The 18,594-nt window shown below is 42.0% G+C and overlaps 1 protein-coding gene across 1 annotated transcript in view; it reads left to right on the forward strand.

The window, feature by feature from the left end:
• Positions 1-18,594, forward strand: part of Ack-like (activated Cdc42 kinase-like) — a 182,412-nt gene that overhangs the window by 46,791 nt on the left and 117,027 nt on the right. Inside the window, exon 9 of the mRNA XM_068228267.1 lies at positions 4,805-4,921. Within this exon, the coding sequence (XP_068084368.1) occupies positions 4,805-4,921 (117 nt within the window). The remainder of the gene's footprint in view (positions 1-4,804; positions 4,922-18,594) is intronic.

Below are 18,594 nucleotides of genomic sequence, written 5' to 3' on the forward strand. Positions count from 1 at the left end.
ACAGCATTAACCAACTTCTTAGTGAAGCCTGACCAGTCAGTTGAGGACATGTGGGAAGATGGTGTAAAACAGATATATCAGGCAGCAACAGTAACTCTGGGAAAAACAAAACTCAGGCGAAAATACATTGATAAACAGACTTGGTGTTGGGATAATGAAGTCCAACAAGCTATCAAGGAGAAAAAGATAGCCTTTAAGACTTGGTGGAAGACACGCCTGGATACTGACCTTCAGAGGTATAAAGTGCTGAAATCAGCAGCGAAAAGAGCAGTGGCTGCTGCAAAAGATCGTTGTTACCAGGGTCTGTACGACCAGCTTGACACACCAGCAGGAGAAAATAACGTTTATCGCCTAGTGAAGTCCCGTAACCATTCAATCCAAGACATTGGATACGTCATGCATATCAAAGGAGCTGACAACAAATTACTACGAGACCAACAAGCTATCCTTCAAAATTTGTTGAGAACTCTTCTGGAACATACCCTCATACACCCATATGTAAGACTTAACCATCCATAGTATCACAGTTCAACTCAGCGACCTTGTAAACGATGGTATTCAACATTAATATCAGTCGTTTTTGTTTATTTTCATATTTCACCACCTACGCTAGGAGTGCTAGGGATATTTTACACAACAGTATTTTTTTTAGATAGTAAGAAATACGTGAACCAATTTTGTATGAGGGCTATGTTGGAAGAAACACTTATATATCCGTAATGTCCGTTGTTTTGAGCATTTTCCTTTCCATCCCTTCTCATCTCCATGTCGATGGGGGCTGAAGATGGACTTTAGCGACGTCCGGAATGTCACTATTCTTCTTAGCGACCACGAAAACGATGGATTTGACACTATTTTCGATTATTTTTACATCTCAGCCCCTCCCACCCCACCCCTAGGGATGCTAGGGTTACCATACCTCCTCGCAGTTTGTCTCCTGGAAGTAAGTCAGAAGTGTGCCATGTTTGGTTGAAATCTCTCTCATAGTCCAGAGAGGTATGGATTCAACGCTAATATAGCTCGTTTTTAGTTATAATTATATTTTGCCCCCTTCTTTAGGGCTTCTAGGGGGACCTTGTCCCCGTGGTATTTTTTCCAGATAGTCGGTAATATTTTTACCAAGTTTAGTTGACACGTATGCTGGAACAACATATAAACATCCATAATATATGGTCATTTGGAAATTTTTATTTCTTCGCCCCTTCTCTCGCCCCTACCGATTGGAGCTTAACTTGGACTTATACGACATCTGTTGTGTCACTATTCATCTTAGCGACCACGGAAACTATGGATTCGACACTATTTTCGACTCTTTTATACCTCTCCCCTTCCTCAACCCCTACCTGTAAGGGATAAAAAGTCCGGAGTGTCACTATTCATCTCAATGCCCCCGAGAACTATGGATTCGACACTATTTTCGATTTTTTTATATCACTCGCCCCCACCCCAAAGGGGGCTGAAATAGGACTTTAAAAAATCCATAGTGTCACTATTCATCTCAGCGACCCTGAAAACTATGGATTCAAAACTGTTTACAATTTTTTGTATATCTCACTCCCCCTCGCCCCCACCCTACACGGGGCTGAAATCGGACTTTAACAAATCCGAAGTGTCGCTATTCATCTGAACGACCCAGAGAACTATGGATTTGACACTATTTTCGATTATATTTATCTCACTCTTACCCTCGCCCCCACTTCAAAGGGGGATGAACTTGGATTTAAAAAATCCGGAATTACACTGTTCACCTCAGCGGCCGCGAAAGGTATGGATTCAACATTATTTTCGATTATTTTCATATCACCCCCTTCGACCACCACCCGTAAGTGATAAAAAGTCTGGAGTGACACTATTCATCTCAGCGACCCTGAGAACGATGGATTCGAATCTATTTTCGATTATTTTTATATCTCACTTCCCCTCGTCCCCAGCCCAAGGAGGCTGAAATAGGACTTTAATAAATCCGCAGTGTCACTATTCATCTCTGCAACCCCGAAAACTATGGATTCGACACTATTTTAGATTATTTTTATATCTTATTCGCCCACGCCCCAAACGGGGCTGAAATTAAAACTTTAAAAATCCAGAGTGTCACTATTCATCGCAGCGACCCCGAATATGGATTAGATACTATTATCGATTATTTTTATAAATCAGCCCATCTCCCCCCCCTCGCATTTAAGGGTGCTTGTGGTGTCTTTGCCCCACGAAGTTTGTCTTCTGGTACTAAGTCACAAGTGTACCAAGTTTGGTTGAAATCGCTCCAGTGGTTTAAGAGATGTAATACATAAATATCCATATACAGTGACATTGATGTATATAGATCTATAGATAGATTACATAGACTTGCCTTTGCTCGTTGGGAACCCCCAGTTGCTCTTTGTTAGGAGTGAGTGATAACTCATGTCATTCCACTCTTGATATTCCATACGTTTCACAGTTTCTTGAATATTTTACACATCTAATACAGAGCTACCTTCTTCAAACTGGGCAGACCTATCAAAGTTGATCCTATATATTGAAAGTACGTCTCGATCACGGCATATTGGATTGCTATTTTTCAAATAACAGCCACGGTCATTCATAAAGCTCCTAGCAAGGGATGGTACTTTATAAACCACCGGGCGAGTTGGCCGTGCGCGTAGAGGCGCGCGGCTGTGAGCTTGCATCCGGGAGATAGTAGGTTCGGATCCCACTATCGGCAGCCCTGAAAATGGTTTTCCGTGGTTTCCCATTTTCACACCAGGCAAATGCTGGGGCTGTACCTTAATTAAGGCCACGGCCGCTTCCTTCCAACTCCTAGGCCATTCCTATCCCATCGTCGCCATAAGACCTATCTGTGTCGGTGCGACGTAAAGCCCCTAGCAAAAAAAAAAAGTACTTTATAAACCATGGTGACATGCTCCCATCCTCCTATATACAGCATTTCTTAACGGACTATCAGGATATTTCAACAACAATAAAGGTGTTTTAATTTAATCCACCTATTCAATACTTTTATTTCCACTTATAGTGCTTACATAAATAGACTCACAGTTAAATGGGACATGTTTCGCCCTCAATTAAGGGCATCTTCAGCCTAAAAACAATCAAGAGTACAACTAATATTAAAAGTGGAAGCTAAAAGTTTAGCCAGTTATTAAAATTCGGGACATAAAAATGTGAAAAATGATACAATATATAAAGATGCTAATGTAAACACTGTCAATGATTAAACTAAAATCTTGTTGGAGACTAAAACTTCTTCCATTGAAATTCCAATTAAAACAGTTCATTTAAAATGTTAGTGGAAAACCAAAGTTGTAAAAATATAAAGCCAACGACATGAAGGCGTGAACGTAAGCATAAACATGATTGTCATAAATATAATATGTCCAAGGCCGCTGATGAAATTCGTCAGCATGAAGTGAGACAGAAGCATCAGTTGGAAAATTGTAAGTGGCCCTTAGCACCGTAGGTAATACTATTGGCTGAAACCTTGCCAGAAAATGCCAGTAGATACTGAAATAATGTTTTATGTTAGTCGAAAGTTGTTATTTGTTATCTACTGTTGTGTTGGCTCTGAGTCTGGTGTTGTAACTGTGCTGCAGAGGCGGCAGTGAACTCGGAGGGGAAGGATTCCTTGTTACATAACCGGTTACATAACCTCTCTCGGGCGGACGCCCCTTCATAACGGACATTTTTTTTTTTTTTCCCAAGGTGTCCGTTATAGAGAGGTTTTACTTTACTTGTTTTCTAGTCGGTGTTCATTAGTTTGCATTGAAGTTGCATAACTGTGGCAGGGTCCTTCATTTTCCTGAAGGGAAAGGAGCGTACCGGTTGGCATTGTTGCATCTTCTTCAGGCTTAGGCAAAACATAGTTATAGCTAGATACGATAAATATTACAGACATAACCCAGTATAAAGCGTTGACTACATGTGCCAGAAGGATAAAGATATAACAGGTGCAGTAGATACAAGTAAAGAACTGATGTCGTTAAGTAGTTGGTACGAGCATAATGTAGATAGCATTAAGTTTCAGAATGTATCTTTAAAAGCACCAACAAGAAGCCATATAATAAATGTTAAACAATACAGGATATAAACAAGACGGTTGACACTTTGGGCATCAGTGTTACTGAATATTTTCATTAAAAATTTGTATAAGGTCTCAGACACTTCAGATAACACTCTCACACTCAAAAAATGCATTAAAGTGTCACAAATCCTGCCAATGAACCATTAATGACGCACAGTTCAGCACCTCTAATGCAGATACCTTGTAAGATAAATCTATGGCCACCAGGCAAATGCTGGGGCTGTACCTTAATTAAGGCCACAGCCGCTTCCTTCCAACTCCTAGGCCTTTCCTATTCCATCGTCGCCATAAGACCTATCTGTGTCGGTGTGACGTAAAGCCCCTAGCAAAAAAATAAAAATCTATGGCCTTCCTACACTGTCACCTCATGTTCATTAGCACCCTACCATGTTATTTTATTGGTCTTTGTATGTGTTTCTTTCCTAGCCCCCTGTTTATGATGAATATTTGTTTCTTTTTTCATCCTGGCACTTAATGTGCAGTATGTAACTATACAGTAGGACCCTTATATTCAGTGATGAAGTGAAATTTCTTATTTTAAAAACATAATTGACAGTTTTTGTCAATGATACTGTACTCTTTTACTGTTCTCCTGTATTTAGTTTATAGGAATGTTTTTCTTCACCTATTTTTGTATTCAAATGGAGTCCAGTTTCATTATACATTGAAGGTCCATTCGTAATAGGGCTTAACAGATATACTTCAAGAGATATATATTTGTTTCAGAGGTTGGAACAGCCCGAGTGCTGTCCTAAAGAGTATTACAGCATCATGCTCAAGTGTTGGCAGCATGATCCTAACAAACGGCCGCGGTTTGCTGATCTTCTTGATACTTTACCTGAGGTAAGAAAAATATCATATTTATTTGCCTATAGGACCCCCATTTTTCTCACTTTTTATTTCCAAAATAAGCTTTTTCATTTTGATGGTATATAAAATCAGGTATTTAATTAAAATTAACGTCTTTCATCAACATTGATCGACCCTTAACATCCTGTGCAGCGATTTCTACTAAGTCATAAGTTATCATTTTCATAGTGGTCCGTATTGAAGATAATTACAATTCAAATGAAGAAAGAGTTCCACCTATTCAATACACATTTATTATAGTAACTATACGTTAAAACACCATGTTACTAGTTTTGACTTTTCGTAAAAGTCGTCTTCAGCCGTATATCCTAAAAATTGATATGACAATGACACAATGATATACAATGGACAAATATCTAATGATATACAGTGAAGAACAATAAAATCTGGTAATGTTTAAAAAAATTATCAAAAATGGATATTCCTGGATTATATAGTTTGTTATGATTAAAACTTGATGATAAAATGTTGTTTATCATATGAAAGAAAATCGTCTAGAGTTGTGTTACATGATAGCTTATCATATAACCTGAAGCTATTTGTGTTCTTGAAGGTGCCAAATACTTAGTGGTCGGCTAGGGAACATCTTTTTGTGATACATCGAAGTACGTGAGTCCAGTCCAAGTTTATTTTTTTCAATGCGGACCACAATAAAGCAAGTAAGGTATCTGTAAGTAAAATTACATAGCTGTTAGAAATTAGAAACTACCATATTTACTCGGTGTATAGTGAATGCACACTCATATAAAAAAAATTTTCATCTTTTGTTAATTACTGTATGCCAGTTCAGACCTGGGGCCAGACGAAAATGGAGGCACAGTAAAATGTGCTCTTCGACATGATGATGAAGAAGATGGAGAAGAAGATGGAAGAAAATCAAAAGAAGATGGAGGAAAATCAAAAGAAGATGGGAGAAAATTAAAAGAAGATGGAAGAAAATCAAAAGGTGGTGGAGGAGAAGATGGAAAAAAATCAAATGAAGATGAAGAGGAACACAGAAGAAGACCACAAGAAGGTAGAAAACGTACAGAGACAGATCGAGCAGGGTCACCATAAGATAAAGTATATTCTGCAGACAGAAATAATTAAAGTGAAAGACGAACTTGAAGAAAAGATAGGGAGGGTTGATGAGAAAATAGCTACGATCGATCAAAAATTCAGCGCTATTTGCCAGGACCTGAAGCGAGAAGTCGCCCAGCTACGCGATAACCTACAAGACGGGACCTATGTGGATGAGCCATCGTCCGCAGTACCGAGTTCGACCAAGGTGACGCCACCAATATTCGACGGGAAGGTACCATGGAGTACTTAGCTGCGGCAGTTCGAGGCGGCCTGTTCTGCTAACCACTGGAGTGAATTGGACAAAGCTACAGCCCTTGTCGTGGCTCTGAGTGGGGAAACCCTCAGTGTACTACAGGCATTACCAGAAGGCGCTCAGAACAACTACACCGCTCCAGAAGCCCATATCGATGCCCGTTATGGAGATTGCCACCTACAATGGACGTACCAGACCCAGCATTTTTTTTTTTTTTGCTAGTTATTTTATGTCGCACCGACACAGATAGGTCTTACGGCGATGATGGGAGAGGAAAGGGCTAGGAGTGGGAAGGAAGCGGCCTTGACCTTAATTAAGGTACAGCCCCAGCATTTGCCTGGTGTGAAAATGGGAAACCACAGAAAACCATTTTCAGGGCTGTCGACAGTGGGGTTCGAACCTACTATCTCCCGAATACTGGATACTGGCCGCACATAAGCGACTGCAGCTATCGAGCTCGGTAGACCCAGCTTTGAACCAGAACTCAGAAGAGTACAGAGACACTCCAGGAATTTGAGACAGATGTGGCCCATCTTGTTCGCCTGGCGTATCCTTCAGAACCAGAAGAGTTCCTCGAAGAGCTGGGTAGATAGACCTTCATAGATGGATTACGCAACCCAGATACTCAACAGGCCCTTCAGCTCGCCTACCACAAGACCGTAGGAGACGGTCTTGGCCACGCGTTTGAGTTTGAGACCGCGAAGCATTCATCGATACTACAAACTAGGGTGCGCCGCCTGGTAGTGGACGAAACTCAGCGGTTGCAGGACGATAAGTCCCTGGCTGATTTCCTCGAAGCCGTGAGGAGGTTCTATGAAGCCAAGCGCAACCCAGTGAATGAGGCAGCGGAACGGTGCTTGAGCCGTTGCGTGCCTTGAAGACCTGTTACCTGTTGGAATTGTGGAACCAGAGGCCATATAAGCTGGAACTGCGAAGACCGCCGAAGACGGGAGCGTCCATCTGACGTCCCGGTGGCTGAGAAATACACCAGTCAGGGAAAAGACTATTAGCCAGCCTTGGGGGGCGAAGGTTGGCTCAGGAAAGTCGTCAAGCCCCAGCAGCGCACGCCCGCGTAACGAGACTGCGATCAGATAGTAGAAGCCTAATGGTAGACGGAGTGGTCGATGGGATAGCGTGGAGCATGCTCATTGACACTGGTGCAACGAGGACCATCGTGAAACCAACAGTTGCAGAGCGGTGGAGAATTTGACCACTTCTGGTGAACCTCAGCCTAGCTACTGCCACAGGAAAGGTGACGCTTGTCCACGGCGAGACAGTGATTGAATGCTCCACAGGACGGCGGACAGTGAAGCACCGGATTCTCATTGTGGACATCGTGGACGAGATAATAATTGGACTCGACTTTCTGAGCTAACATAAAATCATCGTGGATATGGGTGCCAACAAGCTTCAGGACGGGGGTGAAGAAATTACCATGTGACCAGCATGGGAAGGCACTGCTTTACGCCAGGTGAAGCTGCGAGAGGACCTAACCATCCCAGCAAGGGCCGAGATGGACGTGGATAGAGCTGTTGGAGGTTTGACGGCCATTGTGGATCCAGAATTTCAGAACGGTCATCAGAGGGATTACTGATCGCCAAAACTTTGATCAGCACCTCTCATCAGCCTTATGTTCGACTGACCAACTTGAATGACTTCGACTTCGCCATCCACCAAGGCACAAGGCTTCTAGTTTGTGAGCCTGTTGTATGGATTGCTCGCTGCGATGCCATCACGTCTGATTGGCCAGACACAGGAGTGAGAGCAAGCCGGAACTTGCCGGAGGCCCTGCGGAAAGTGTATGTAAAATCCACCAACATCTTAGAACGCAGGCAACTAGAGAAGCTGGATGACCTACTGCTGGATTAACAAGACGTCTTCTCCCTGGACAGCAACAATTTTGGCCGAACGAAGCTCGTACAACAGCGGATTGATATGGGTGGCAGCGCGCCCATCAAAGCTCCGTTTGAAGTAATAGAACCCTCAGAAAGCCCTTGGAGCTCCCCAGTAGTATTGGTGAAGAAGGACGGCTCTACTCGGTTCTGTGTCAACTACAGAAGAGTAAATGACGTCACGAAGAAAGACAGCTACTTGCTACCCCGAATTGATGACACTGAATACGATATCAGGGTTGAAGTGGTTCTCTTTTTGCTATTTGCTTTACGTCGCACTGACACTGATAGGTCTTATGGCGATGATTGAATAGGAAAGGCCTAGAAATGGGAAGGAAGCGGCCGTGGCCTTAATTAAGGTACAGCCCCCAGCATTTTCCTGGTGTGAAAATGGGAAACCCGCTATCTCCCGGATGAGAGCTCACAGCTGCGCGCCCCTAACCGCATAGCCAGCTCGCCCGGTGAAGTGGTTCTCTACGCTGGATCTGAAGAGTGGCTACTGGCAAGTAGAGATTCATCCTGAAGACCGAGAGAAGACTGCATTTTCAGTTGGACATAATCTCTGGCAGTTCAAGGTAATGCCATTTGGGCTGTGAAATGCCCCGACAACATTTGAGAGGCTGATGGAGACTGTGCGAAGAGGGCTGCACTGGAATACGTGCCTGATTTACCTGGATGACGTCATCATTCTCGGAAGCACCTTCGATGAGCACCTGAAGATCCTGAGAAGACCATGACGGTGAGGGAGTGGCCAGTACCTAAGGACAAGTCTCAGCTTCGAAGCTTCATGGGCCTCTGCACCTATTACCATCGATTCATCAGGGGATTTGTGAACATTGCCAAGCCGTTGCATTGTCTTACGGAGAATAACCAATGGTTGATCTGGACAGAGGAATGCCAAAAAGCTGTTGACCACCTGAAGCACACACTATGTACAGCACCGGTATTGGTATATCCCAGAGCTGGAGTGAAATTTGTGCTCGACGTGGATGCCAGCAAATTTGATATTGGGGGTGTCCTGTCTCAGGTCATGTACAACGAAGAACGGGTAGTTGCATACTTCAGTAAGGCCCTCTCCAAATTGGAATAAAATTACTGTGTCAGCCGGAAAGTTGCAGGTCATTGTGAAAGCCATCGAGCATTTCCATAAGGACCAGTGTTGCCAACTCAGTGGATTTTCCGCTAAATTTGGTGGAATTTTATATGGAACAGCAGATAACATTTCCTTTTAGTGGACAGCGGAATTTTTGATGGATTTTAAAACTTCTGTAAAGAATTTTCAGCAGTAAAAATATCTTATTTTATCATAAGGAGAAACAGTAATAACTCTCTTTGTCAAAATGTTGGAGAATCAATAAATCATTCCAGTCGAACTCTGGAGACCACGTCACCAGAAGAATTGTTCCAAGATATTACGGTTTATATTTTGACAGTAGATATTAGTAAATACTGTGGAACCTCGATTATCCGTTCCCGGAAAGTACGTTTTCCCGGAATATGCGTTCAAATTACGTGGTCCCGAGAGCATCGTAATTAAATCACGTTGTAAAAGTCCCGCATTATCCGTTCCTCGAAGAAACGATTTCCTGGATCAACCGTCCAGAAATTCCAGTCCCATCAACGCTAAATCCTCGATCAATCGTTTTTTAATAAACTGTATCTCACGAAAGGACGGCTATGGCATATTTATGGATCTTGGCGTTCGGTGTTCGGCGATCGGCGGTGAACTTGCATAAGGGACCATCTTAGCATCGCATTCGGGTGGTATTGTTTAGAGAATCTCGGAAAATCATAGGCATTCGGCACTTTGCTCAGGGCACTGCAGACCTAAGTGGGCTTTCAGGCAGGAATCGAAACTGCTCCTTAACACAAATTCAGTATTTTTTATATTATCGTACATGATTATGTTATTGCCACAGCAATTACTAGAAGACACGGCGCATTTCTACAGCTCTGCGTGAAGACGGAACGAGTTTCGTCAAATGTTCGCACTTATAAAACGTCCATATGTCCAGGGTTAGATGTTTTCTTATTTACATTTTTTCGATCGTACTGCCGAAGGGGTTTTCGGCACTTTGCTCAGGGCACTGCAGACCTAAGTGGGCTTTCAGGCAGGAATCGAAACTGCTCCTTAACACAAATTCAGTATTTTTTATATTATCGTACATGATTATGTTAGCGAGACGAAAACAGATGTTGCACCTTACATTAAAAAAAAAGAAAGCCATGGGAGGTCTTGGGATTGCCTATTACTGTTACTAATGTAAGACTGGGAATTTTACGTTTTCGTGTTAAAATACCAAAAACCGCAGTCGTTTTACTTGCGCACGTTACATTTTAAATGATTGGTATAATTTCAAACTCGTACTGACATGTGCAGCGAGCGCACTTTCCAGATGACCTCAAGGTCACGAATAACCGTAATTTCTGAAGTTTTGATATTTCTTTTATCTTTCCAATTTGATTGGATTTGTGACGTGCAGAATTGAATATAATGTATTCGAGAACTTTTAAGAATCGATTTTACATTCGAAACCATGTTTTCGAGTTCAACATAACCTTTAAAAGTCGATGTAGGCCTAATTTGCGCGGTACGAGATTTCCAGAAACTGACTACGAACAGTATACCGGAGACCAAATTACAATGAAAGATTAAGAAATGAACGGATTTCGCCATCATTTTGGGTGCTTTTGTATCTAATATGCTTTATTTTATTAGATGAGAGAATTAAAAGCTACTTGTGGTCGATTGTCGTTTGGCTTGGCGTTGTTAGATTTTTCGAAGAGTTTGGCTAGCGTAATCAAAGTTGCTGAACTGAAAGAAGTTTTCACGGGAAACTGACGAAGATTCCCCTGTAAAATTGAATATAAAGTATCGAGATTTTGAACTCGCGTACCGGTAATTAATGCGGTTCGCGGTCTAAGATGCCCGGCTCTCATCCAGAGGGGCCGGGTTCGATTGCGACCAGGTCAGGCAATTTTACCTGGATATAAGTCTGGTTCCAGGTCCACTTAGCCTACGTGATTACCTTTAATTGTGGAGCTGCCGTATCTAATGGTGAGATGGCGACCCCGGTCTACAGAGCCAGGAATATCGGCCGAGAGGATTCGTCGCACTGACGATGCGCCCCTCGTAATCTGCAGGCCTTCGGGCTGAGCAGCGGTCGCTTGGCAGGCAAAGTCTCACTGGGGCTGTAGTTTGGTTTGGTTTAGGTGTTTTTGTAAGATTATAATTATACATATTTCATTTTTGTGATGTTTAGCCAAATTGATAGTTTTCATTCATTCCCGGATTTTCCGTTTTCCCGTGTTGTACGTTTTATTTTCACGGTCCCTCGAAAAACGGAGAATCGAGGTTTCACTGTATAAATTTTCTTAAACATATCGTGGCTATAACAACAATGAAATCTGTGATGAAACTGAAAAAACTTTCGAAATATATCTGAAAATCTCCTTATGTGCCTTGCTGGTGAGCTGCAAAGTTGACGGAAAGTTTCTTTGCCTGTTCTGAATGAGGATTTTGGTCTAATGCTGTTGTTGAAAGAGCTCTCAGCCAATTGTATTAGGTAAAAATTCTTGAATGTCTACCGCAATTGCTTACCATATGAACAGGATTGAAACAAGTGTACTAGAGTTGCAGTGATTGTGAATTGGCATCAGATATTTCGAAAAGGCATGATAACATGGCTTCTTATAAAACTACAGGAGAGGAGAAGATGATGACACCCTGTTCAAAAACTTGTGAGTAACAGGTTAATTTCCTCTATAAAAAAGCCGGTATATGCTATTTTGATTTCTTTCGAAATTTAGTGGAATTTAGCGGATTTTTAACTAAAATTTAGCAGATAAAATATTTTTGCATTGGCAACACTGATAAGGATCTGTATAGCCAAGAATTCCTCATCAGAACTGACCATGCATCACTCAGGTGGCTTCTAAATGTCAAGAACCTGGAAGGACAGCTCACACGATGCCCAGAGAGACTGCAGCAGTACAATTTTATGATCAAACACTGCAAGGGTCATCAACATTCCAACGCCAACGCTCTGTCTCGAACTCCTTATCCCGAAGACTGCAAGTTCTGCTCCAAGAGGGAAGGTGAACACGATATTCCCTGCCAAAGGACCACAGTAGAGTTCGAGGGAAGCTGGAGTCGTGAAGCCTGGATCAATGTGCAGAGGGACGACTAGTACATCGGACTGCTGGCGGAGTGGCCTGGATGGATAAACGTCAGTGACCTCAGCCCCAAAACTAAGTCGTACTACTCGCAATGGGACTCGCTGGTGACCAGGGATGGATTGCTGAATCGTGTCTGGGAGAGCAGCGATTGGAAGACTCTCCGGGACCAGGTGGTTGTCCCACGCAGTGTGGTAGCAGAAGTCCTGAAGGAAGTTCATGGTGGAGCTTCGGGAGGGCACCTCGGAATCAAGAAGGCCTTGAAAAAGGTCCGAGAGGGGTTCTACTGAGTATGTTGCCGATCGGATGTTGAAGACTTCTGCACTAGATGCAACTGGTGTGCTGCTAGCAAGGGACCAAGTCGGAGACGTAAAGTCCAAATGAAGCTTTACAATGTGGGCGCACCCCTTGAGAGAGTGGCAATTGATGTGGCCTTACAATTCCCTACCTTTGACACAGAAAATCGTTATATACTCATCGTCACTGATTATTTCACGAAGTGGCCGGACGCGTATGCACTTCTGCACCAGGAGGCGACTATGGTGGTGGAAACCCTCGTGAACGAGTTCGCCAGTAGATACGGCGTACTATTGGAGCTGCATTCTGATCAGGGATGGAACTTCGAGTCCGCGGTCTTCCAAAATCTGTACCAGTTGTTGGGTATCTGGAAGACCAGGACCACACCTATACATCCTCAATCAGATGGAATGTGGAATGATTCATTAGGACCATTGAGAATTACCTGCGAATAGTCGTCAGCGAACATCAAAGAGACTGGGATTGTCATCTTCCCCAGTTCCTCTTAGCGTACCAGTCTGCAGTGCACGAGGCCACTGGATGCACACCAGCAAGAACGTTGTTTGGCAGAGAACTGTGCCTGCTGATGGATTTAGCGTTCGATCTACCTGACGATCATCCTGTCTCTACCGATCAGTACTGCCTCGATCTAGCAAGGAAACTGGAGGGTGTACACACTGCTGTTCAGAAGAGATTGAGAATAGAGAGTGATCAAATGAAGGCATGATACGACCAAAGAGTGGACGCTACCAGATACCATGAAGAAGACCTGGTATGGCTGTATAACCCATAAGGAAGAGAGATTTGTCCTTCAAACTCCAGTCGGTGTGGGAAGGCCCTTACTGTGTTGTTAAGAGGATAAATGGCGCCATCTATCGCATAAAACGGAGCCCGAGAAGCAAGATGAAGGTGGTGCACCTGGTCCGATTGGCGCCTTACTGAGGAGAAGCTGATGAAGGTAACTGATTGGGACGATCAACTCTCGAAGGGGGGCGATGTTTCGTGCGATACGTCAGCCTTGTTGCAGCCCCTTTGGTATTACTTGAAAGGGGATGACTAAGCCAGTTTGTGGAACTTCCCTGCCCGCCCGAGGACATGCCACGACCCGTCCTCTATTGTTCCCTTCATCTAGTTTGTCCATGCGAATTCTGGAAGATATGACGGGAAGGTTCGATCTCCAGACGAACCCTGAATGTTCTAGTGGCCCAACATCGAGGTATAAATACAAGGCCCCTGCGAGTGAGCCGTTGTTGTGGGGTCGGAGAAACCAGTGTGTAAGGTGGAGACCACAGAATGGAAGACATGTACTACCTGAGAGAACGGTGTGCTTGTGTGTTTCTGTGGACTGAGGATTGCCGTGAGCCAGCGAGGAAAGCCGCTAACACTAGTGTGAAGGCAAATGGACCTGTGTTAATGTTCGCAGTTGTGAGAATTGTCCTGCTGTTGAATACTGTTGAGTTGTTTATTTGTTCACTGCATGCGACTGTGTGAATTACTGGACTATATGGGGAGTCAAACAAAGAAACATTCGTCGTGTGTCGACTGGCCTGTGGCCCTGTGTTCAGTTCCAGCGGTCTACACACAGCTGCTGCATGAGGTGACTTGACATGGGGAAGTGAAAGTAAGGATTATAGCCATCCCCAGGTAATATCAGAGTGGCTCAGACGGTTGAGGCGCTCGCCTTCTGACCCCAACTTGGCAGGTTCGATCCTGGCTCAGTCCGGTGGTATTTGAAGGTGCTCAAATACGTCAGCCTCGTGTCGGTAGATTTACTGGCACATAAAAGAACTCCTGCGGGACTAAATTCCGGCACCTCGGCGTCTCCGAAAACCGTAAGAGTAGTTAGCGAGATGTAAAGCAAATAACATTATTATTAGGTAATATTTCAGCTGGCTGGGACTCTGTGTGCGTGCGTGCGTGTGCGCGCGCACGCGCGTTTATATATGACGTCATACTGAAATAAATTAGAGTAATGAAACAGATGGAGTTTTATTTGTAATGTACCATTACGTTACGATTGACGTCAGTTTACATGGATATAGATCGGAAGAAAAATGGCGCAGATCAGCTTCAAGCGTTAAGAATGCACGGAATAACTTTTTGTGACAAGTTGACCGCAATTAGGAGGCAGTGCCTGGCGAGATGGAAAGGAAACTCTATGAGAAATGAACCATTATACGTAAAAAAAATAATTGAAAAACGGTCTATTATTATCTACTTTGGCAAGAAGATTTTTCGTCGTAAACGGACTGTGAATTGCAATTACTTGACCAGAAGATTAGCTGACATAATCAATATAACCATAATAGGAGCCATACGAAGGAAGAATCCAGAAACAAACTACTGGAAAATACGTAAAAACGGCAGGGAAACACGCATAATAGATTTCAAATACTGTACGGAAGAAGAGGTGTTGGAATACGGCATTCGTAAATAAGGCCTACACTGACTTAATAAACGGCCAAATTTTCATCAAATTATACGTATAGCCCATTTATAAGATTTAAAGAACATTATTCAGACAACATAAAAACCAAGGAAGAGCCAGTTTATGAAAATAAAATTGAATCTGAGCAGTATCTTTAGAGGAAAAGAAATATAAATACAGTTAGAGAAAGTCCTTGGAAAAGCTCTATATACTGAAAATTAAGATGTATTCTATCAATTTAATAATATTTTTTCGTTGCATGGAAATTGGACACGAAATGGAGCTAGCCTAAAGCGATGGAGGGAGGCTGACCAGATCATCGTAAGCTCAAGCCTGAAGACCTAGAGATCCAGCATGACGTGATCCGGCACAAGGCTAGACGTTCCGAGATGCCGTGAGCAGGAAGGAGAAAGCAACGTCGGACATAACATGGCCATGAGATAAGTAACATTCTAAGAAATTTAACTATAAAGTATTTCATTTGGTGTAGTATAATTGTAGGAATGCTGTAGTGCCAAATATATGACCTGTTGTGCCATTGTGTGAATTCTAAGGCATATGCCGGAGAAAATAACCACAGATATGTATTATTTATGTGTAGTAATATACTGCCATGCTCAAAAGTTTGATCTGAGGTTAATGTGAGCAGTAACGGGAAGAGAATTGATGTTTTGAACCTATATGCTTAGGGAAACGTAGTATTCAAGCTAGGCGAGGCTGAGATATGAAAGTGAAGTGCAGTATAATAATAATAAACCTAGGCTACCCAATGACCAGATTGAATAACGAGGCCGATATCGTCTACATTTACGATGAGTTGAAATAAACAGTAGCAGCTTGCGGTGTTTTTGAGTAGATATTAAGGTAAAAGAAATGTTTTACTGCGACGTGGTAGACATTACGAAGAAGCTGAGTAGAAATGTTGTTGTATGCGGAGGAATCGCAGTAATTAAATGCAGAAACGATAATATGTTGTTGGAGATTTGAGATGTTGAATAGGTATTGTGTAAGTAAATGATTGAAGGAAATAGGTGCGAATTTATGCTTAGCTACAGTTATGTTGCGATTGAAAATGAGGCAAGCAGTGAAATTAAGGCCTAGATACGTGAATATATTAAGTGTAGCAGTGAGATTAAATGGTCTATTGGTCGAACTTATTTGGAATATGGAGATAAATTGATCGTAATTTACATGTATTGTGAAGTGCATATAGAATAGAGATATAGTCGCCTAGTAATATATTTGTCTCACATAATGAATATACAGCATTGGAGCACGCGTTAACCTGAAAATGGTAAAATTAGTAGGCAGTAGAAGGAGTAATCTTAATTGAAAATACACATAATAATTAATTGGTCGGTACGATTCTGACAGGTCATGACGGTTGAAGAACATGGCGATGGCACTCGTAAATGAAGATATTTAATTTTATTTTTGGCACACATTTTTAATATATATAAGGATGTTGGAATTTATATTTATGGTTAGGATTAATTTCTTTTAGATACTTAAAATGGCATTTTGAAGCCATCATTGGAAAGAGTTACTTATCTCATGCCATAAACAAGTCAATACGCAAATTCCCAAACCAATTCCAAAGAGTACTGCAAAGAGACTTAAAGGAAAGAAAGACCACTCCCTCCTTTAATAAAGAATAAATCCTAATTGTCCCCATGATGAAATAAAATGATGAAATGTGGTCACGCAACAAAATAATAATTGCCCAGATGAATTAAAGATACCTGCCCAATTTTAATTATGTCAATTCGTCAATTTTAGTTGTCAAGAAAAATAATATGTGATTTTTTTGAGTTTACTTTCCTCTATTACCAAAGATGATCATTTTGTTAATTATAATATTGGCATGCTAATAAATTAGTTTTAAGATTATTCTAGCGTTTATTTACAAAGGTAGAGATAGGAAGATTAGTTGTAAGGATACATTTAGGCTGATATTTCGGAGTCATGATATTTAAAGGCTTATATTAATTCTACGGTAGGATTTCGGAGTAAATGAGTAACACATTGAACTATACACCCTCTTCAACGGAACTTGCGAAAGTAAATAGTATTGTTGAATATGTATAGATGTTTTTACCCTGAGATATTGACTTAATATTGACATGCAACCAACGCGTTTGATTGGTATATCCATTCCCGATTTCGGATAGTTAATTAGCAACATTTAAGTGGAAATATTGCACGGGCAACATCATATTAAATTAGTACTACAACTTGAGGTGAAGTATGAGGAAGTACAGCGCGATGGTGATGCCTATATTTTTTTTATCAGTCCAACCTGGAACTTGGTAAGAATTAGGACTACGAGGCCACCAAAGGTTGCATTAGATTTATCACCCATTCGTGAGGCATAATTGTAGAGAAAGGCACCGTAGGGCATGTTGCAGTAACAATATTTCATTTTTGTGACATTTAGCAAAATTGTTGATGGTTCATTCGTTCCCACATTTTCCCATTTTTTTTTTTTTTGGTCCTGCCAGAAACGGAGAATTGAGGTTCCACTGTACTCTAGCTTGTATCTTGTCTATGTTGGGTCACTCACTGCAGTGTTCTCCCCAGAAATTTTTGTCAGCTGGGTGGCAAAAATGCGTAGCCTGGGTGGTTAATACTAGGTACATAAAAATGAAAATGATCAAGTTTCATTGTTTTCCCCTCAGGGCATTAACAGTAATATCAGGCAGGTAAACTTAACTGCAGAATTGATCTATTTTAGTGTTATTATGACAAGACATACCAGAATGTTTAGGAGTTCTAGTGTTCTATTGCTTGTTCATAATCATGTAACACTGGAGCTTACCACTTTGTTACCATATAGGTTTGTGACATGTGGGATCATGTGCTCGCATGAGATTCCACACTAATCCAGGCACCGCTCACACAAATTACATGATGGTCAAGCAAAATATTCAAACTCCTATACAATTTTTGCAATTATGCTGACAATATTGAAGATGTATCATTTAAATTAACAGTTTTACATTTAAATTTTGATTTGGAACATCAAATAACTCAAATATGTATTAATAATATGTGGAAAAGGCTAGGAAAACAACAGATAGGGAATCTGCCACCTGGGCGACTGCCTTAAATGCAGATCAGTAGTGATTGAAAAAATTGAATTAAATTCGTAACTAGCACATACTATATCTAGGTGATGTTAGCTGAGCGGTCTGTAAAAACTGCAGGGCGGTGTGCCCAGTAAAAAGATCCTAGCGAGAACACTGCACTGATTTTGTAAATAAAAGTAGGCCTACACCCTTTGAGTGGGGGCAGTAGGATAATATCCACGGTAACTCCTGCCTGTTTTTAGAAGCGACTAGAAGGTCCCCCAGGAGCTCTTAACGCGGTAGCTTGGGTTGGCGACCATGGGGTCGTTATCTGAATCCTGGCATTGCCTCTACTTACTTATGCCAGGTTCCTCACTTTCATTTATCTTATTTGGCCTCCCTTGGCCAACCCCGATGTTATTAGGTTTCTGAGACCTAGAGAGTCTGTCATTTTCACATCCTTCAAGACC

This window comes from Anabrus simplex, chromosome 6, assembly GCF_040414725.1.
Source record: "Anabrus simplex isolate iqAnaSimp1 chromosome 6, ASM4041472v1, whole genome shotgun sequence".
In the NCBI taxonomy this organism is placed as follows: domain Eukaryota; kingdom Metazoa; phylum Arthropoda; class Insecta; order Orthoptera; family Tettigoniidae; genus Anabrus; species Anabrus simplex.